Below are 23,526 nucleotides of genomic sequence, written 5' to 3'. Positions count from 1 at the left end.
ACCGGGGCACGAACCCGCGTCCCCTGCATCAGCAGGCGGACTCTCAACCACTGCGCCACCAGGGAAGCCCGAGGTGCTAATTTTTTATAAAAGACCCACATCACTATAAAAGAAGAAACAATCTTGGTTTGTCAGTCCCAGGCTAGGGCCCTCCTCCTCATCATCAACAACAACCATAATAATTACAGCAGAAATTACTAAGTGTTGGTTAGCTGCTTATTGTTGACCTGAGACTATGAAAGTTTAAAAATAAAGTAAAAGAAATCCTGGCTCTTACGTGAGATAAAAGATCAAACAAAATAGTTAGCCACAGTGAACAAAATAATAGTCTTCTCTTACAGACTAGAAATGCTAAAGAATTTTGAGGCAAAACACGGTAAAACAGAATTATTTATGGAAAGTTTAATGGAAGAGGTAGAATTTGATCTGATCCTTCAAGTAACTTTAAAGTTGCGTGCATGCTCATGTGTTTGTGTACAGGGAAGAATATATTTACGGTGCATAGTCAACAGTTTTTATTCTACTCTATATTTTAAGGACACCATGATAGGCCATTCTACAACTTTCAAAATGTAAAACAATAAGGTAAAATGGAGAACTTTAAAATCTGTTTACAAGAAGTTTATTGTTAACAGTAACAATAAATTCTACCACTCTAATACAGACACCTCTTGGAGTTGTTGCATACATGCCTACATTTAAACAGTTCTAATAATATTGAATATGTGTGTCATTTTGTACTGAACTATTTTCAAGAATATGCTGTGTTTGAATTTTTGGAGAACAGTGTAAAGACTTTTCAGAAAAGTAAACAAAGTGTGAGTGAATGCACAGAGCTGAGAATAACACATGGAAAAGAAGAAAGGCACTATTGTTTTATTCATTCATTCATTTAGCAAACATGTATTAACTTCCTACTCAATGCCAGATACTGTACTGTGTTTTGGGAATAAATATATGATTAAAATCTAGTCCTCAACCTGAAAGAACTCAAAAGTAGTTGAGAAAGACAGGTAAACAGCTATCTGTATTACAATATGATGGATGTTATAAAAACACAGAGGATGAAATGATTAATTAATTCAGAAAAGGCTTCACAGAGGAAGTGACATTAAAGTGAGTTGTTGAAGGATGAAAGGTTACTCAGATGAATGGGGAAAGCAGCTTAAAAGGGCAAATCCTGGCAGAGGAAACATGAAAAAAAGCTGGTCTGTTTGAATCCTCAGTTGTCAGGTTGAAGAATTTGGTCTTAATAAATAGGCAGTAGCAGACATAATGACATAATAAAAGTAGTGTCTTAGGAAAATTAACTTATCTGAGTTATACAGAGTGGCTTGATGGATGTAGAAAGAGGAGACAGGAAGTGGCTATTGTACCAAGAGGCGATATGGTGATGATGTATTACAACAGGTGTTGCTGAAGGACTTTTGATTCTGAGAGATATTTTGAACGATCAACTGACATTGATGCCTTGGTCCCCTTAGTGGATGATGAAGAGGAAGTACTAACAAATAACTACATGGAATGACGTGATGGAATTTTAAAAGATTTTAGATTGACAGAAAGTTTTAAAATGTAGGGGGCATGCTACTGACAGAAATGGAGAAGTGGAGAAAATTTTGATTTGGAGGGCAAGTTAAAAGATGAGTTTTAGACATATTGCAAGGAATGTGACAGTGAACATTTAAAAAGCAATATGTCAGAGGCAACTGGAAGTAAAAGCCTAGGTCTAAGATAAGGGGCAAGGGCTAAACAACTTTTGGCAAGAAACAGTAATCTGTATACAAATATAAATGAAGTCTCGGAGAGAAGCAACTCTTTTTAAAAATTAATTCTTACAATATTAACACTTCATATAGTGGTATTTAGAAATATATGTGAAGGGAGTTATTAAAAATTCTTAACACATCATTAGATACACCTGAAAAAATCAATTCCTTGATGTCCCCAAATGGCTTCTGCCTGAACACGTCAAGATCTGAAGAGTCATGGTGATGGTGGGAAAAGAGGAAGTACTATTGTAAGAGAGGGCTGTCGGCAAGTTCCTATAGAAAGGCTGACTAATTTTAGTGAAGAGCAATACCAGGCAGACACTTTGACTCTTGTCATCAGAAAAGAAAGAAAACAATCAAGTAATCTGAATCGAGATCAAATAAAGTCAGATACATCAAACCAGACAAAAAGATGAGAGCAGAGGGCTTCCCTGGTGGCGCAGTGGTTGAGAGTCCGCCTGCCGATGCAGGGGACGTGGGTTCGTGCCCCAGTCCAGGAGGGTCCCACATGCCGCGGAGCGTCTGAGCCCGTGAGCCATGGCCACTGAGCCTGCGCGTCCGGAGCCTGTGCTCCGCGGCGGGAGAGGCCACAACAGTGAGAGGACCGCGTACCGCAAAAAAAAAAAAAAAAAAAAAAAAGATGAGAGCAGAGCCTGAGCCAATTCAAGAAGTGGTGAGGTGCTCACAGGCATGAAAAGAGAGGAAAAACATTCTCTGGGCAGATGTGGGTTACATCAGAGCAGCCACAAGGACTCAATTTTCTTTCTTTCTTTCTTTATTTATTTATTGATTGATTGATTGATTTTATTTTATTTTATTTTTTTTCTGTACGTGGGCCTCTCACTGTTGTGGCCTCTTCCGGAGCACAGGCTCCGGACGCGCAGGCCCAGCGGCCATGGCTCATGGGCCCAGCCGCTCCGCGGCATGTGGAATCCTCCCAGACCGGGGCACGAACCCGTGTTCCCTGCATCGGCAGGCTGACTCTCAACCACTGCGCCACCAGGGAAGCCCATTTCCTTTTTTTAAATTTTTACTGTAGTATAGTTGATTTAAAATGTTGTGTTAGGTGCTTCCCTGGTGGCGCAGTGGTTAAGAATCTGCCTGCCAATGCAGGGGACACGGGTTGGAGCCCAGGTCCGGGAAGATCCTACATGCCATGGAGCAACTAAGCCCGTGTGCCACAACTACTGAGCCTGCGCTCTAGAGCCCACAAGCTACAACTGCTGAGCCCACGTGCCACAACTACTGAAGCCCACGTGCCTAGAGCCCATGCTCCACAATAAGAGAAGCCACCGCAATGAGAAGCCCGCGCACCGCAACAAAGAGTAGCCCCCGCTCACCTCCACTAGAGAAAGCCCCCGCACAGCAACAAAGATCCAACGCAGCCAAAAATAAATAAATTAAAAAAGTAAAATGTTGTGTTAGTTTCTGCTGTACAGCAAAGTGAATCAGTTATACATATACATATATCCACTCTTTTTTAGATTCTTTTCCCATATAGGTCATTACAGAGTATTGAGTAGAGTTCTGTGCTATACAGTAGGTCCTTATTAGTTATCTCTTTTATATATAGCAGTGTGTACATGTCAGTCCCAACCTCCTATATTTATCCTTCCCCACCTTCCGCCCTGGTATCCATAAGTTTGTTTTCTACATCTGTGACTCTACTCTTGTTTTGTGAATAAGTTCATTTGTACCATTTTTTAGATTCCACATATCTAGGAGGATGGGTCTGAATATAAATGGCTCTTTCGTTATTCCTGAGAGAAAAGACAGGAACACTGCTGCAAAATTGATGAAAGAGTCCTAGACTGTAAGAAAAATATCTGCCATTCACTAGCTGTCTGACCTTGAGCAAGTTAATCTTTTCAGACCTCAGCATCCTCATTTGTAAACATATGTGGTTGTGAAGATTAAAGATAATTTGTTCTACAAATATTTATTGAGCACCTGCTATATCCCAAATGGTATGTCTGGTTCTGGGGATAAAAAGATAGAAAAACAGGGATCCAACCTTCAGAGATTTTATCCTAGTAGAAAGACAAAGATGAAAACAAATATTGAAATAGCACCTACTATGTGTAAAAATGGAAGTAGGTTCAGGATACAGAGTGACTACACAGAGAAGGCTGTGATTGGTTCTGCCTGGAGAAAGGAAGGAAAGCTTCTGAATTGATAGTTTGAGTTGAATCTTTAAGGGGAATTGAGTTTTCTAGGAGAATACCACAGAAAGGGGCATTTTGGACAGAAAGGAATATCTGGGGAAAACCATAGAGGTATGAAACAGCCTGACCTGTTTGGGGGACTACAGAGTTTTGCGTGGCAGAAGGCAGGGAGTATAATGGGGTAAATGACTACTGATTAGTGCATAGAGACAGACAAGAACAGAATTATCAAGATCCTCCATGGCAAGTTAGGAAGCTAGAATTAAGAAGTGACATCACCAGACCTACATTTAGAAATATGACTATGAATACTGGAAAGCGGGCTAGAGTGAGGGGCAACTCGAAACAAAAGAGGGCAATACACACAATTATGCAAAAATAGCACACAATATGGGCTTTATCTTTGTGATCACAAAATATTATACCATTATTTTTCTAAAATTTAGCTCAATTTTGTGATGACCAATGGTGATCCAACAAGGTATTTACTTTGAAATTCCAAAATGTATGAATCATAGATTTAGACATAAATATAAACATAGGCATAAATACAGATATGTATGTAGATACACATAAAGATAACCAAATAGATACAAACATTTCCTTTTCAGTATTTTCATTAGTTTGTTTAAAGCAATGTCTTATTCCAGTTTTTAATACTGACAACATCCTCTTGAATATAGATAAAGGTACTTTTCTAATCCATAAAGTCAAATGAACAAGAATGTCTGACAAAAATTATTTGAACAATACAATCTAATTCCACACGTTTACTGATTGCTTTGTACACGCAACCTCCATATGGTAGAGGCTGGGGAAACAACAATTCCTGCCTCCAAGCAACTCCCATTATGATAGGGAAGATAGACACACGTACAACTCATTCGTGCCATTTGATGGGTAACGTATTAGTAACCAGACAAAGTACTGTGGGAGTAGAGAACAGAGGGAACGTTATGGGTAAAAATGCTTTCAGTGTCTATGACCATGTTGATTCAATTTCAACTGATCTATCATAAAGAGAAGAAATTAGATATATCATTCATACTTTGTGTCTTTGGAAATCTATACTACCATGAGATGAAGCCTTTTAAGATTTCATAGGTTAAACAAAATGCCACATGAGTCATTACTAATCTGAACCCCTTGCTTGCATAAGACTAGAACAAGGATACAGATATACCTAGCATTGTATATTTTGGCTTTTTCACTCTTGTTCTTCATGACTTATTCAAATCAGGACAAATTAAAGTAGAGGAGTACAATCAAAAATCCAAACAAGAAAAGCAAACATATTGGAGGAAAATATACATCAGGTTTTATCTATGTGATATGGTATCTCTGTGACATCGCAATTATCATCTTTTGTAAACACACAACACTATGCCATATTTGTAAAAATTATAAATTATTTGGATTCCAAGTCTCTTAAAATATTAAAAGAATTTTACTATGTAATTTTATATTTCATCCTACTTTTATAAAGTTCTAAAATGTCCAAAAGTATTTTAAGCTTTACTCAGTTGAAAGCTAGATGTACTTGTGAAATATAATGTCATTATTTAGCTGATTAGCTAACATTTTGTAGATAGCTAAATCATACTGATAAATGAAATAAAACTAAAGATGTAGTGAAAATAAGAGTTGCTTCTACATAGTATTTCTTAAAAATTAACATTTCAAAATCTCATGTTTAAAATACACATGCCTAAGATGCTGATAATCATTTTCATGTGCAGCTTGTTAAAACAGTCCACTTATATTAAAGTCAGACTTATGTAAACACACATATATGCAGTAGGCATTAAAGAATAATTTTAGAAATAGTCACCATTAATGCCTATAATAAATCAAGCACTGTATTGAAAATTTTACCTCTGTTTTTGTCCACATAACCTTTTACAGTAAGTGATACATGAACATAATTATCTGCGCAGATCTCTATTGATTTAACATTATTCTGTGATTTCACATGAGCTTTACAATAAGTAACCAAATGTGTTCTATACGCTCTTATTTCTTTTAACTATCAACTACATTTCATTCACTGCCCAGCCACAAACGTTTTAAGATGCCTTAGTCAACGCACTAACTAAAAAAGCAATTATATTTCTATAAGACTATCTTGGATGACTTTATAAGGCTCTCATAACCCCAAATAACTCCTTGGACAGGTTTTTATGAACTGATATACTCTCAAACATGACTAACACAGAGAGAAGGTGGGTTAAATTGTGAGTCTCTTCAATGACTACATCCTTCAGCTGCCTTATGTTTTGTTTGTAATATCCAGGCTGAATGCGTCATGTCTAATATTATCCAAGATGTGACACAGCTAAGGGAAAATGCTAAGATGAAACACAAAATGTACTGCATTGTATTCAACCAGATTCTGAGCCTTCTGCATACTTACTCAAGAACCTTTAAGATATAGCAATATTGATATGGCAGAAGTCACCATCAATGTCATTTACATATTCATTAATTATGATAATCCTGGGTCTTACAGAACAACCTTGAATGTGCTTCAAATAATGTCAATCACAGTAATAATTATGAACAGGTTGTCTAATTACATAGCTCATTCTGATTCTAGCAGCCCAAAAAAATCACTGTGAACAATCACCATATGCCATGTGCTTTTATATAACCCTCTTAAAATGTTCATATCATATATTTTTTCAGATTTCTTGACAGTTTTTCCTTCTGTTTTCCTTCAAACACTTATCCAATGTAGTTTTATATACTTTAAAGCTCAATATCCTTTTTTTTTTTTTTTTTGCGGTACGCGGGCCTCTCCCGTTGCGGAGCACAGGCTCCGGACGCGCAGGCTCAGCGGCCACGGCTCACGGGCCCAGCCGCTCCGCGGCATGTGGGATCTTCCGGGACCGGGGCATGAACCCGTGTCCCCTGCGTCGGCAGGGAAGCCCAGCTCAATATCCTTTTTATTTCAATGAATGAGTTCTTATATAGACATAGAAACTGCTTATAATCTTTCATAAATTGTTTGTTGCCCATAATTTCTTTTTTTTTTTGTTAACTTTTGACCAGAATTCTATTATTTGAATTCCTCATAGATGCTATACTTTGGGTTAAATGCTGAGAAATGATGGTAAATAAACAGTCCTTAACTGATGAAGCATATTGTTTAGTGGGGGAGATTTACTTCCTCTTCTTTGCTAATTAACATGAACTCATACCCACTCTTGTACGTGTCACTTCAGCATCCTCTGCATAGAGAGGGAAGCTTCTTCACCTGTTTAATAACCCTCTCTCTACTTTGGCAGTAAGAATCTTTTCCTCTATCTCTATGCTTAATTGTTTTGAGTAGCTGACAAGACGTTTCAATAAAATCAAATTTGCCAGTTTTTTTTGATACTCACACACCTGTTTCTCACATCCATCACGAGAAGTTGCTAATATTTTCAGACAAATCAATAATAAGCTAACAAGGCCCTATAATATTTGATTGATAAAATGTAATCCAGAGTATTTTTAAACACACACTGACTAATCATCTTAAACAGATTCAATTTCTACTTAAATCCTAATAGAAACTTTCTTATACCATTCAGGTGAGGAATAATTCCAAAAATAGGCTAGCCAACTCCCAGAAGTCATTAACATGATTACCAAGTAGCTAGTTTATTTTATGTTATTTTAATTTATGAAATAAATAATAATTAAAATGACCTTAATTCTGTAACAAAATTTTTATTAACTTGATAATGAAATTTATTAAATAACATATTTGATAATTTAATTTTAATATTTAGTGATATAAATGATCAGTTCATCAAATAATCTAGCTAAATAAAACTTTACACTTGTTGCCAGATCACAGAAGTCTGTATTTTTCCAATGAAAATAAAAAGCACTAATTTTTTCAAATTTAAAAGATTTACTAACTCATAACAAACAACTCCAGAATACATAGAGTGCTATGGCCCAAAAAGTTAACCAATTCAGAAAGGAAACTCCACATTTATTCCCAGACCCTATATATTACTGTATCTCAAAGTAAGCTACTATAACATTTATAGACTGATTATAAAATTAGCAAAGAAAATCTTTATTACTCAGAATGCAAAATCTGGACTAGCGATCCATTTATAATGTGCAAAAATATTAAAATATTAGCATTCCAAAGTCATTCTGAAACGGAACAGGTATACTCAAAAGTATTATGTGAAGGCAATTTCTTTGCTCTTATTAATTTTTAATATGTGATTCACAAGATACTCCACTGGAAAACATATTTTCGACCCTAAAAATAATACCATTATACTTAAGTACCTAAAATTAATAGTAATATTTGTTGTAAGAAGAAGAAAAATATCTTAGAGTTTTAAAACTATTCTGTGACAAAAACAGTACAGGTATTTCATACATATTTTGAAGATGGAGAAACAAGATCACACAGCTATTAAGTGTCAAAAATCTGAGACTTCCTTGGTGGTCCAGCAGTTAAGACTTTATGCTCCCAACGCAGAGGGCATGGGTTCGATCCCTGGTCAGGGAACCAAGATCCTGCATGCCACACAGTGTGGACAAAAAAAAAAAATTAATCCACGGGATGGGTAGAAATAAGGAATCGAACTTCATTCTAGGAAACTGTAAAGTAGCATTACTCGGACAAAAAATAATTTAACTTAATTGGTAAAATAGATCTATGAGACTTTGAGGACATTGATGTTCATACTCATCTGTGGTCCCCATCTCTAACAGAGACACTTGCAAAGACTGGGCCTCCAAAAAATGTTCGTTACATAATGAAAACTGAGTGAGTCAATATAGATTAATCCCTGGAAATATTTTATAAATTAGGGGCCCTAAAAATGCCAGCAAAATGCTTAGCAACTAATAGAATAATATCATTTTGTTGTGAGAAGCCAAATTATTTTCAGGCCTAGGAAGTGATATAAACCATTATCTCTCAGAAGAAGCCAAAGATCCCAAGAAAAGCACCTTATGGTCTTAAAAAGTAAGACAAAGAAACACGGAGAGTTTTTACTTTTAATTAGTCATCTTCAATATTGTATTGTGTTTAATGTCCTTCAAATTGGACTGATCAAGTGGATAGTCGGGAAGAGAATGTAATTAATGCCAAGTTTTGCTCTTTAGGAGCAATCGAACTAACCCTCTCTTTAATCAGAAAACTTGGGAAATAAATAATAAATAGATGAAAATATCCCACCATCACCACAAGCACCACTACAACCAAAAGTACAGAAATATTTTTTTTAAAGCACTTATCTTCCAAGCAAAGCTGTGAAGCTTAGGGAAAGAACAGAACTTAACTGAGCAGAAAGATACTCAAATTCTAAATAAAAATAAATAGCTATTGTAAATCTAAGCAAATATTAGAGAACATGTTTGATCCATGTAATATAAAAATAATAATACGTAGCTAAATCTTCTTCCTGTTCCATTATTTGGCTAATCCTCTGAGACTTATTACGCTAAATTTTATTTTCCAAACGTATCTATGAATATGAACAGTCTGATTGAGATTATGGATCTGTGTTTTTGAGCTACTGCATAAACAAAACAACTTCTGACAGAGCATGGTTGGTCAACTAAGAGCAAAAAAAAAAAAAAAAAAATCCTCAATCTACCCACACCTTCTGAAACCACCACACTAAAGATAAAATACAGTTGTATAAGAAGCTGATATATAGCAGGTCTCTGCTAATAAGCCATGAGGTTTATTCCATAGAAATTAGCAAAGTGAATGTCTCATTTTGGGTACTTGATAATTCTTTGAATGAATTAATTAAACAGAATGAATGAAATGTATAACTGAATGGAATGGTAAAAAAGTGGCAGCAATCCATCAAACTAGTTTATATAAAATTAATGTTAACAGCACTCAGGAAACACATCACTGAACTATAAATAAAATCTTGAGAAGAGAAAATTTTAAATGATTAAAGGAGTTAATTGGACACAGGTGGATTTGAAGTAGGTTCTTAGAGAAAAGCATCCCCACATATCTTCATTTTTAAAGACAAATATGACAAAGATAACACTCCAATCATTAGAAAGAATTTTATTTCATCAGTCCCAGGGAAAGGTAAAAAGCTAAAGATATAAATAGTTTCAAAAGGGCTTACTTAAAACTGTGAACGGCAGATCCACAGAGGTTATTCAGCTCAGTGTCAAAACATGTTCTACCCCAAATCATCTTTTTGGACTCAAGGTTGAAGAGAGCTGCCTGAGTGGTGGCCTGCATGGTAGTGTAGCCATTACCACACTCTCAGACTCTTGAGAAAAATGACAGCAAAGATGCGTACTCTCAAGATACCTAGCAGAAGGTCTTACTCTATTTCACAGCGAATTAGCATACGTAAAGTGTTTAATGTTACACAGTAAATGCTACGTAAGCCTTTATATTGCAAGTGTTACTGGAGTAACTGAAGCAAAATCTTCATCAACCTCAAATTATTGCTTTTTGCTTTCTCTTGACAGGAAGCTCCTTTACATTTTTTGATTCATATCACTTGAACTCACTACTTTCATTTATCACATCCTTGTCTAGCAACAGCTGAACAGTGTTGAACTAACCTTGATGAAATGGAAAAAAAAAAAAAAGTCCCATAAAGTGTTATGGACTGAGACAGTCACTCCTTGTTTAGAAATGAGTGTGTTGTAATATCTTTTAAAGCATATAGCTGCCTGGTTAAGGATGATTAATAATTATAAAAATAATGAATTATTCTTTGGTTGTCCTCTTAGTCCCCAGCTTTCCTTTTTGGTTGTATTCATGTTACAGATTTTGCAAAGCAAATTCTCTTTAACATATCTGAGATGATACTGAATGATATCAAGTGTTGAACAATTCATGTATCATAAGAAGATAAACGTTTTTACTAAGCGTGGTAAAAGGGACAGATTAAACTGGTATAATCTGCTATTGCAAATCATAAGTATTTGAGAACAATGATGTCTAACAGAACATTTCATCATTTTGATATAAATTTTTGGCATCATCAATTTTTTTGTTTATCAAGTGATGTCTGACCATTTTTAGCAAGCTGGAATATTTTGCTTGCAAACTGCTCTTACCTAAAAAGGGAATGAATGGGTTAACTTTTCCTATATTATTTCTAGATATGAGAAAGGATAGCGTTGCATTATTGTTAGGCTCCAGGTTCAGAAGAGTTTTCTTCTTAGGAAGTGTCTAATCCTGTCAATTTATTGGTTACTTTTGAAATTCCTAAGGAAATGCAGAAAGACCTTGACACCATGCAAACCTGAACACAGTCTTCGGAAGAAATACTTTATTCTGAAGGGAATGCTCATTTATCTTTTATCTCCAAGTTTAAAATATACAAAACCTGAAACAGTGTCTTTCTGAATATAAATGGCTTTGAAAAAAATCATCCTTTAAGAACATACATGGGGCTTCCCTGGTGGTGCAGTGGTTGAGAGTCCGCCTGCCGATGCAGGGGACACGGGTCACGGATTTGTGCCCCGGTCCGGGAAGATCCCACATGCCGCGGAGCGGCTAGGCCCGTGAGCCATGGCCGCTGAGCCTGCGCGTCCAGAGCCTGTGCTCCACAACGGGAGAGGCCACATCAGTGAGAGGCCCGTGTACCGCACCAAAAAAAAAAAAAAAAAGTTGATGTTTTCAGCACAAAGAGAAATGACTTGCGAGGGGTTCGGAGGGAAGAGTAAAGGGAAAGCATAAAGAAGAAGTCTATTTTGAAGACTGTGACCCCCAGGAGACCCAAGTGAGCACCCCTTCTACTTTTCTTCTAGTCTTTCAATGTAAATGTCACTTTTAAGCTACTGAGAAGGATCAAAAATACCATAGACCCTTGGGACTAGCCATCAGAAGCTTTTAAAATGTTCACATTCAATATGTCAGTCATTTGAGAATAAAACATCATCTACCAGGTTGAAAACAATTGGATCACCTTCTAATTTACTGATTTCTCAGGAGCAGAATATTATATGTGGATTTTTTATAATAGACAAAATACAACTCTATGGAAAATCACATATATATGATATATGTGTATATACACATTTATTTGGTATTCAGTATTTATAAAGTAAGATTCTAAAATAAATATTTAATTCCCAAATGGTCTATCTTTGACACCATAGCCCTCCTGGGCAAATATATTTTGATATTGATGAATTATAGGCAATAGTACCAATGTACCAACTACTGTTGAAGTGTATATTAACTAACTTTGAAAAGCATGTGAAAGCTTTCTTCCCTACAGACATTAAATCAAAGATGGACTTAAGACATGAACAGCTGAACAAGTAAAATATTAACCAAAACAATTTTTTCTCTCTAATTTTCTACTTTCCCCTCTCTTGAGTACTAGAGTGTTTATTATTGTTTAGAATAATTAAGCAGTATGTCTTTACATTTAAACTGGAAAAAAACTGAATTCAATAAACTCTGTATCTATTTCAGTTCACCAATGATTTTCTCAACTTCTTTTTGAATAAAAACAAAATAATCTAAGAAGTAAAGGTAATTTTATTGCAATGCCTATTAAATTTAGCAGGCAATTTTTGTTGGAGCACGTTAAAATGATACTGAGTCTAATGGCAGAATTCATTTTTGCTATTTTAGTCCTGCCCATGATAAAAACAATTGAGAACATTTATCAAAGTTTTGGGCAACACACTTTGAGATATCCTAAGTATTTAGCATAATGAAGTTTAGTTGCATGATTCTCTATTAATAGTTATCTTTATGCCCAGGTATGTGCCCTCATAAAAATTCAGGAAGAATTCCCAGCCCGCAGACTTTATCAGTGTATAAAGTTGTTGCTGTGTACATCTCCTTTAATCCCAAATTATTTAATAAAAGAACATACACTCATGTTGAATAATTCTCATTATAGCAAGTACGTCCTTACAAGGCTACATTCAGGAAATTAAAGGTTACACCTATCATACGGATACAAATTATAGTGAAAACCTGTGCAATATGCACCAGGGATATGATTTTGCCTGCATCGGCATCAGGTCTGTAAAAGAAGGAGTTCTTCGTGGTATCATTTTACTATTCATCCTTTTCCTGTATTGAAGCTCTTTTATTATAGACTTTTTCAAATTTAAATGATAAAGAATTGTTGAAGAATAGTAACTAGGCAGCATGAGTCTTTTCTTTTCTCCCTTTGGACGGCCATCAACAGCATACTGTAACTTAATCATCCAATAATGTTGTCATTAACAACCAACTTTGATCAAATAACATCAAGCAAAAGGACTACTCAACCTATGAAATCTAACCCCAGCCCTGAGCTGAAGAAGTTGCTTCTGTTGATCTTGACACTTCTGTTTGATGAATGAAACATGATATAAGGCTTATGTTCCTATAGAATAGTCCACATTGCCAAAAAAGATAAGCATTGATTTGGGGAGACTGAGTCTAGATACAAAGATTACAGAAAATTTTTTGTAATCTATACATAATTGTTAGAAATCTAGGGTGTCAAAATAGATTACTAGGGTTGGAAATGTGAGGGTATTTATACATAAAATCAATGCCCCTTTGTAATGGAGCATTTATTATTTTCCAGGTCCATGATACCTACTCACATTTGTATAGCGGTTCATGCATTTCAAAGACCTCCAAAGTTATTTTATCTTCACAAAAATTATGTGTGCTTACCAAGTCAGTATAATGGCCCCCATTTCTCAAATAGTAAGGGTGAGTCAAAGAAGTGAAATGCCTTTCTTGGAATCTGAATTTCTTCTTGCCTATCCATTTCCTGACCTTATATCATACTACCTGTAAAGGCCCATATCTATAAAATAGTATACTTGATCAGTTTATTGGGGAACAAAATTTCAGAGTAGTTTTTATTCCATGTAGTGTTTTTAATGTAAAAACTGATTATTGTTTTAGCAGAAACTGACTGTAGACACATACACACACATATATACAACCTAAGATTTTACTAACAGTTAAGCAGGCTACACAAGTATACTATCCTAAATCAGAGCAAGAGCTTCCTTAACAATACAGTGTAATTCTGGGCTTCCTTATTGCTATTCCATCGAAGGTAGACTGTCATAGTAATCTCCCCAGCAAACTGAAATTGTATTTCAGTGCTTGAGCCTTGGTGTCTAAAAATAATTAAAGCACTGTTTTTGAGATTAGAGGCAAAAGAGGTCAGCTTCCTGAATTTCTTTACTTCTGACACAAGCCTGACTTCTGGTTTTTCTAATTTAGGCTAAGTTCTAGTGAAGCCCAAGCCTTGTTCTCCTGGGGGAGTTTCTGTTCATATCACAACAGTATGAGTTACTGCTAACACAGCCATCACTCTTGTTCTTTCTAGTATTTCTTTCACTCTTTTGCTGATGCCATTATGAAAAATAGTGCTGACACAGCCTTAAAGTCACTTAATATCCTTTCTTACTTATGTGGCTAACTTAGTCCTAAAATTTTGTTTGCAAAGAAGATATTAACGATCCTTGGAGGAGAATTTGTTTAGAGTCTCTTCTTACAGGTTTTATAAATTTAATATATTGAGGTACTCTACAACCTAAATTGAAAAAACTACTAAAAAAGCAAAAGCAGCCAATGATCAGACAGTATTTGTAATCTTTAAAATCCGAACATAAAGAGACATAATAATAAGACCTGTTTTCACTATTGCCTAATTAACTGTGATGGACCTTATTCTTTCATTTCTTAGTTTAATCCATCATTAATTGTTATTTTTGATTATAACATATGGATTAATATCTTACCAGCTCAAGGTTTTTATACTTCCAGGGCATGGTATGTATTCTGTTAAGGACAAAGTCTCAGATGTGTTATTTACACTCTATATTCATTTTCAATATTTCTTCTAAAATTGTTCTCCATTTATAACTTAACTGATAAAGATAATGAAGGAATATACAAAATTATTCAAAGACAAAATCCAGTATGAGGACATTGAAACTTGGGATTCACTGCCATGCTAAAACCATTAAAAGCTGTCAGTTTTCACCTCTAGTATAATTCTGTTCATTCCTTTTTAACCTAAGATGTATTTTTATAATGATAAATAGAAAGGATTTTGTCAGATAGCTGAATGAGCTGAAAAAAAAGAAAAAGCTTACCTATATGAGTAACATGCCGTTTGTAATACTAACATCTTTTAATATTGAAACATAATAGAATTATAAATCAGTAATAATCCACAGCATAGTGAAAATTAAAGGATAATTTTAAACAAATTTGGTTGAAAGTCAACTAAAAACCAAAATATATTTTTACAAATATTTCAATACCCTTAAACATTTCAGTTTTCAAATTTCATATTTGTTTAAAAATTACTTAATTAATATTGATGGTATTGATGATTTTTCTTCAAAGTTCTTTAAAGGCATTTTTAATTAATTTTAATGCCATAATAAAACAGTTCAAATAAGTTTTTTTAAATTGTATAATATATAATGCATACCTAGATACATAAGGCTAAGTAAAATTAACTCACACATTTGTGCAAATGAACCATGCTGCCTTTATAAAATATAAGCAAAACTGGATAATTCAAACATATCAATATGATATTACAATTGTAACATTTCTTCTGAGGTATGTAAGATCACCTTTCTTACTCAGCAGCAGTTGGCTGAATTTATGGTAGAGAAGTTATATCATGACTTACAGACATCTTTATATTTTACCTTGGTTTAAATACTATTCAGATCATACTTGTAATCACGACAGATAACTAGATAATCACATAATAGTTTAAACATCAAAAAAGAGTGGTGTGAAATAAATATATATTATCACTCATGCTATGTCACAGGTGAAAGCTTTTGAGCTTCTGGAAGTTGACAAATGTCAGTACTTTGCAACTTTTACATAGTGCCACTTAAAATAAATTTAAAATTCAAGTTCCCAAACAACATATACCCTGGGTTCTACTCCATAATAACAGTCACTTACTGATTAATGGAAGCTTATACTAAATGAAAAACTTATATTAAATGACATATAGAAATCATACCCTCCCTCCACTTTTTCTTCTAGGATACTCTAGAACATCACTGCTTAAGGTACAACAAATCCTACTTCAGGTTCAGACGTACAGGTATGAGTATAATGTGTACAACTCTTTATAGTGACCTCTTATTAAATCATTTAATCCTAAAGTAAAAACAGCAATAATGCATCAAAAATTTTAGCTAATTTTTGAGTTCATCACATTGAAGAAATATTAAGTTCTCATTTTTCTGTATATTGAAACATCCTATATACTTAAAATATAACTCATTGGTTACTGTTACCTTCTCTATTTTAAGGGATAATTTATCTTTGTTATCAAATACTGTAATCTAAACTATTTCTATTTAGAAAACTTGTACCATTTCGAAATCAGCGTATAACCAATCAGATTCTATTTAGTTCTAATAAACAAAAATATTTTGGAATAGTACTGTTTACATTTTGGGTTACTTTTCCTTTTATTGGATAGCTAACTTTTTTTTTTCATGCATCGGTTGGTATTTTCAGTCACATCTGATGATAAGATAAGCCCAATGTAACACAGGATCAACCTTTCACTTAGAGTTCCAAACAATTAAAAAGTGCACTTACCATGTTCCAGCCGGGGTAGAGGTAGTCTGTACCAACAAACTCAAAGTAGTGAGCAAATCCCTCCTTCAGCCACACATCTTCCCACCACACAGGAGTCACGAGGTCACCAAACCACTGCCGTGACAAATGAATGGGCATCAGATAAAATCGCATCTATCCCAGAATTATTTTATCTAAAAGTAAATGTATTAAACTATGATTGTCACAACTGGAATTCATTCCCCAATTGATTTTGTGATCTTAAAATACGTTGTGGCAACACCATTGATTTATTTGACTACTTGGATGACACTAATTTTCCATAAATGCATTCAGGGAAGAACAAAAATAAAATGTTCAAGGAACACAACAAGAAGATTTAACCTGGAGAAGAAAGAGCTCAGGGTAAAAAAACTGACAACAGCTGTCTTCAAATATTTGAAGACCTAGTATATAGAAGAAGAAAAGGCTTGGGTCTTATGGCCCTACAGGGGACAAATCAGTATTAATGGATGGAAATTAGGGTTGTAGATTGGTAGACATTGCTAAAAATGCAGGAGACCCTCTAACAGACTGAAATAGATGAAGATGGAAAATACTACCTCGAGAAGCGGTGAGCTCATCACAGGAAGTACTGAAGCAGCGCCTTCCAGTGGCAGAGGCAATTCACAGACGACATCGGCTGATTGAAGGAACTAATAAAGGCTTTAAGATGCTCCACACCTGACTCTCCATGATTCTATGATAATGAGGGTTGGACCAAAAAAGTCTCTAAGATCCCTTCAGGAAAGTAATGTTGTAATTTATAATTGGTGTTTTGATTAGATCTGGACACATTACTCTGAAATCCTTGCTGAGTTCAACAAAGCTTAAAGGAATTCTTTTTTCATTAAAAAACAAAACAAAACAAAACAAAAAAACATTATACGCGGGAACTATCCTACAGACTTGGGATTTAATGATGAAAAGTCAGACAATGTCCCTTCTCAGGCAGCTGACACTTTATTGTGGAGGAAGGGACAATTAGGTGAGATAGAAAATAAAAAATAAGCAAATGAACAATACAATTTCAGATCTTTTTAAAGTGTGATAGGAATGGAGGATCGGTCACTTCAGACTGTAAAAACAAAAAGATTCTCTCTAAGCAGATGACATTTGAGCTCAGACTTTAATGATAAGAAGAAGCCATGAGAAAGCCTCAGGCAAGAGGATTATAGGCATTTGTAAGTAACCCTTAGTGTGAAGACTGTAAGTGGGAGTGAGTTATTTAAGAAGCAGAAGGAAAAGGCAGTCAGACAAGTATCAGATCATAGCTTTACAGCTTTAGGAGCTAGAGGAAAGAGCTTGGTGGCTGAGCATTTCAATATTAATGAAGTATCACTTGCTCAAGAGGACCTCTAATAGAAATACAAAGAAGAGATAACTGAATACGCTGATGACCACAAAACAAATGATATTTAAAACATTTTCTGTTCTTGATCAGAAAGTAATGTTTCTTCTCCCTTAAACTGAAAGCCTGTCTTAAGAATTGTGACAATAAACAGGTGAGGAGAAACGGTAATGTAGAAAATAATTTGGCAATGATAGTGGAAATTATTATGTGTTTCTCCCAGCTTCCGGCTCATTTCCGCATAGTAAGTAGCCGAGCACCACTAAGCTAGAACAAGAAAGTAACTGAGAATCTGGAACAAATGAAATCCAGTTCTAGAAAAAATTATCAGTGTGTTCTTATTTCAACAGAACTCTACATGTAACTCGTTTCTAGGAACGTTCAAAAGGACATTGATTTGCGTCAAAGAATTGTATGTTTAGCTGGAAACCATTTTTAGCACAATAGAGGAGCCCTGGTTATCTCTGCAATGGACCCCCTTAAGTCTCTGCAGCAAGGAACACATGCCCAAGCTGACCAGCATGACAGGTACCAACGTCTACAGGTTCACTGCAGAAGGCTGACATACAGGTAAAGGGTCATATGGCCTAGAACAATTTATCATGAAGTCCCTATTCATGTATTGTCATTTAGCTGTTCAGCCTCTTTTACTAACAACATTTTCCACCTCAATCTTTCTTAAGGTTTTCAAGCTTTTTAAAAAGATTTTGGGTTGGTAACAAATTGAAGTTGTACAGTATCACACTGTGATTTCTGGTGTTTTCACTTAAAAACCATCCATAGTTTCTGGTAATCAGGACAAAGATTGCTTTTTATTAGCACAAACGTTTATTTTCAGTTATTTTTTTCGCTAGAATCAAGATTCTAATAAGCATTGTGAAATCTCTGTAATACCTTCTGCTCATTGTAAGAAAGTACATAAAATCAAAATGAAATTAATTTTATCTTAGCTTCATGATAAAGCTGGCTAATTTACATATGAATTTCTAAACATGTCAAGACAAAAAAAAATCAATCATTTGAGAACAAAGAGGCTGTCGCAGAGTTAGTGAAAGACTTCCTAAGTGTCTGTGTGATGGGAGAAGGGGAATAACAAATTGATTTCAGCAAAAGCAAATTTTGACATGTACACAAAACTCAGCTGCATCTTTCAGCAATGCAATAAATCATTGCCATCACTGCACTCTCCATATATACACACCAATAATCACAAGAAAATACAGCAAGGTTGACAAAGAATAGTGAGTGGATAGGGTCTCCAAAGAGGCTGCGGGGTAGCAGTGCCATCTCACTCCTCAACTAAACTGAATGACAGTTACTTATTCAATATGATCTGTGTGTTTGCTTTCGTTTGTGCCGTCACTTGAGAACAACCTATCTTCCAAAAAGAACTACGTGGTGCTCTATACAATTAAAACTTAATTGGGAGGATAATAACTTAGCTCCTAATCTAAGTATCTGAAACCATTCTACATTCTCGATAGTTTGCAATTATACTTACACCTGATCCTTTTTCTCATACCTGGTGACATATCTCATGAACAATGACCATGGTGACATCCAGCAAATAAGAAATAGATGAAACACTGGGATCCAGCAGTATTCTTTGTTCCACAAAAATACTTAGTCCCCAGTTCTCCATAGCAGCATACGGATGCTTAGGCACAGCTAAAAGATCTAGAAACAGAATAAAACAATTCCAAAGGCTTTAACAAACATGTCAGATTCTAAATTCATGTCCGACAAAAGTCCAGAAATCCTAATTAGAAGAAATACTTGTTCTTTCTCGGTAATTTTTTTTTTTTCTAAATTAAACTACCTGCCATTTCTACGTGACAGCAGAAATATAGGCTATCTCTGTAAATGCTGGCCATATCCATCCATCACAGTTCATTTTCAGACCCAGTGCTGTAGGAGGTTGGAAGTATCAGTGCCATTATTGATGGGCCTGTCCTAATAAGTTGCAGAAAGTCAAGGAAACCAAATGCAGCAGGAATCTACAGAGTCAAAAAGCATTGTGCCTGCTAATGAAAATATATTCAGCTCAGTGCAGTAAATGCTGTACTCTTGCTTTTACCTCAATATTGTTCAAAAGAAAACATCTCACATCAGTTTAAAAATCCAACATATCATATTTCTAATTGCTTAATTCTAATGTATTTTTTGAGTTTTGTTAAAAATAAAATATTACATGTAAATATAGCTCAGATAGAGAAAACTAAAAAAGTAGATGTAGTGTCAAAAGGACTATTGAGGGGGGCTTCCCTGGTGGCGCAGTGGTTGGGAGTCCGCCTGCCGATGCAGGGGACACGGGTTCGTGCCCCGGTCCGGGAGGATCCCACATGCCGCAGAGCGGCTGGGCCCGTGAGCCATGGCCGCTGAGCCTGCGCGTCCGGAGCCTGTGCTCCGCAACGGGAGAGGCCACGACAGTGAGGGGCCCGCGTACCACAAAAAAAAAAAAAAGAAAAAGGACTATTGAGGTAACCTGCAGACTCTGGTTCTGGCCCTGCCTCCACCATTAATTAAATATATGACATCAGTAAATCACTTTAATTTCTCAAGACCACAATTCTCTCACCTATAAAATAAGGTTATTGGACGTCATGATCTCTCAAATCCCTTCCAGCTCCGAAAATCTATGATTAGGTGATTCTAAGATTTGTGCTTATTTTAAAAGGTTGTAGAGGTATTATCAGCGTTTGCTTAAGGTGACACAGTAAGTACATGCTTTGATGCACTCCCTCTGCTCAAACACATAGCAATGTTAAGTAAAATATTAAAAGGAAAAACTGAAAATCATCTCCAGGCTTGAAAATAAACCTCTCCATGGACCAGAAATGGTACATAAGTGCAAAGCAGTGATTGCATGTGAAGCCACGGGCAGTGGCATTTGGGAACTGGCTCCAGCAGGATTCACCGGAGCCAAAGGCATCTAAGCCAAGCTGATAACTTGTTGCCAGAGGCTGACGTAGGGCATGCATGTGCAGAAGGACTGAATATAGCTGGTGCTCAGTGCTGCTTGGGAAAGCTAGCAAGCGGCAGTGTAAGGATTCAAACCCAGGCAACCTGGCTCCACTTTCCCATGTAAACCCTGGACTAACTCCCTAGGATGCTAAGAAAATAATGGTACAAAAATGTTTGCTGCAGTATTCTTTGTAAGAATGAAAAGAGAAAACTGCAAGCCTTTCACCGAGATAACTGACAAACTGTGAAATAATTCTAAAAAGCAATACCATACAACAACTGAAATAGTCTTACCACTAGATTCTAACACTACATGTATCAACATGGATAATCTGAAAAACGTAATGTTGAGGGAACAAATAAGGTGTAGAATGACCCTTACCATATACTACTTAAAAACAAGCAGAATAGTACCATAGATTGCAAATGGATACTCACACATCCACTCAGACAGACAGTAGTGGTAAAATGCACACACAGTCACACACATATAGGAATGATAAACACCAGATTCAGAATTATGATTGCTTCAGAAAAGAAAGAAGGAAGAAGGAATGAGGGACAGTCTCTTAGGTTCCTGGAGCCAATTTCAACATGTGTGGCGGGGATGTGGGAGGGTTTGTCCCACACCATCTATAAATAATTCTTGGATTCCAACAGAGTGACCCAGTATTCAACTCAATTCCGATACCATCTACCCAAAGATAGAATCAGATTCCACAGGTTAAGGGTTCAGTCCTACAACACTGCACCCTCCATCCCTACTTCAGAAACCAGTCCCAAGCCCAGGCTGTTACCTGTGCTTCTGACCTGTGGACTAAAGATAAGTCAAGTATGGCCCCTGTATCCACTACATGGAAACATGACAGCTTAACAGAAAAAATAAAGAAAGAATAAAAAGTCCTGAGAAAGAGAGAGAAAACAGATTTAGTTGGAGAAGTTCTTGAAAGAGATAGTATCTGAGTTGGACTTCCAAAGATAAATAGGATTTCGACAGGCAGACAGAGGTACTATATGCATTCATTTATACAAGTATGTATTTATTGAGCATCTCTTTTGCTCAATACAAGCATTGTTTGTTCTGTCATCCAAGCTCCTTGCTCCCTGCTCTCATGGCACTTATATTTATTTGTGAGTGTGTGTAGGAAGAGGAGGTTAATTAACAAGTAATAAATGAATGAAAGAAATTTAGTAAATGATAAATGCTACCAAAAAATAATTGAGTAAGACAGTGATTGACTGGTAGGGTGAAATGGGTGGAGTGTGGTCAAAGCAGGCATCTCTAAGGTAATCACATCTCACCTGAGATGTGAATAATGGTAGAAGCTAGCTGTCTGAAGATCTGTGGAAGTATTGATATATTGTTCTAAGAAGAGTGGACAAAAAATGCACAGGTCCTAAGGAGGAAATGAGGCTAGCATATTGGATAGAATGAAGGTTGGTGTGGCTGAAGCGTATAAAGGAGAAGAGTATAGTTGTGAGAATTATACAAAATGCAAGTACATAACAAATAGACATACTTCTACTTAAGATTTTACCTTGAGACCTTTCTTAAATATGAACAAACCAGGCAATAGAACAACATTGCGCCAACTCTGCCTGCCACCAGCAGATGGCAATAGCAGTAGCAATTCTGGGGCCATTTACTTGTAGGAACACGGGGACTTATGGACAAGCCTGTTGCAAAACAGAGGCACTTCTGTTTGCTGGAGTTCTCCAAGAGCCGAGAGTAGTCAGGTCCCCAAGACTGAGTCAACAAATCAGGCCGCACACTGGAATATGGAGTGGCTCAAATGGCACGGAGAGAAAATTCTAGACATGGGCCAGATGCGAGTCTAAGAGTTTGGAATAAAGAATGTACAGCCAGGGGCAGTCATCAGACAGCAAAAACCTGACTAGCAGCCTAAGCAGGTGTGGTGAGGGGGCAGCTGAAGGCTGGTGCCAACGATCTCAGGCAATGGTGACCTAAGTAGGCAGCTGGTGACAGGTTGGTTTCCAGAGGTCTAAGGGCAGAGAAGTCAGACCCGAGTAACAAAGCTGTACTTCAGCCAGACAAAGACTCTTGAGCAAATGGAGTCAGATTCAGATAAAGTGATTGAGAACAGAGTGAAACACAGAGGGATCAAGCACAGGAGGCAGCTTCTCAGATGCTCACAGGCTTAACAATAGATACAGGGAACCATGTCTATGGATGGCAGAAGGAAAAAAAAAAGAAAATTTTAAAAATTAGATTACGCTACTACAGACATAATAACCTTCTATCAAAGTACTGAAGAAACCTGGATTTTGTTCTAACAACTATTGAGGGATAATTTAACTGTGTCTCTCTGCTCTATACCTTTATCTCATAAACAGTTCTATATTTTGAGAATACCTTCAGGAGGCATATATCCACATAAAGACTTGTACACAAATGTTCATAACAGTTTACTTCCAATACACCCAAACTGGAAATAATTCCAATGTCCATCAATAGATGAATGGATAATGTGTGGTATATCCATACAATAAAATGCTGTTCAGCAATAAAAAGAAATGAGCTATCAATACGTGCTGCAACGTGGATGAGCCCCAGAATAGTTATACTGAGTAAAAAGGAAGAAAAAATATATATGTTGTACGATTCATGTCACTTACATAAAATCTTAGAAAATGCAAATTCATCTATAACATCAGAAA

General features: G+C 36.0%; 1 protein-coding gene across 1 annotated transcript in view; it reads right to left on the bottom strand.

The window, feature by feature from the left end:
* The window catches only part of TRHDE (thyrotropin releasing hormone degrading enzyme), a gene marked incomplete at its 5' end in the record, with an annotated part of 396,110 nt that overhangs the window by 171,948 nt on the left and 200,636 nt on the right, over positions 1-23,526 (bottom strand). Inside the window, 2 exons of the mRNA XM_082666960.1 lie at positions 16,515-16,628; positions 19,406-19,560. Of these exons, the coding sequence (XP_082523086.1) occupies positions 16,515-16,628; positions 19,406-19,560 (269 nt within the window). The remainder of the gene's footprint in view (positions 1-16,514; positions 16,629-19,405; positions 19,561-23,526) is intronic.

The sequence above is a fragment of the Grampus griseus genome (genome assembly GCF_964374135.1).
Source record: "Grampus griseus genome assembly, chromosome: 11".
Taxonomy (NCBI): Eukaryota; Metazoa; Chordata; class Mammalia; order Artiodactyla; family Delphinidae; genus Grampus; species Grampus griseus.
This window is presented reverse-complemented; position numbering and strand designations above follow the sequence as displayed.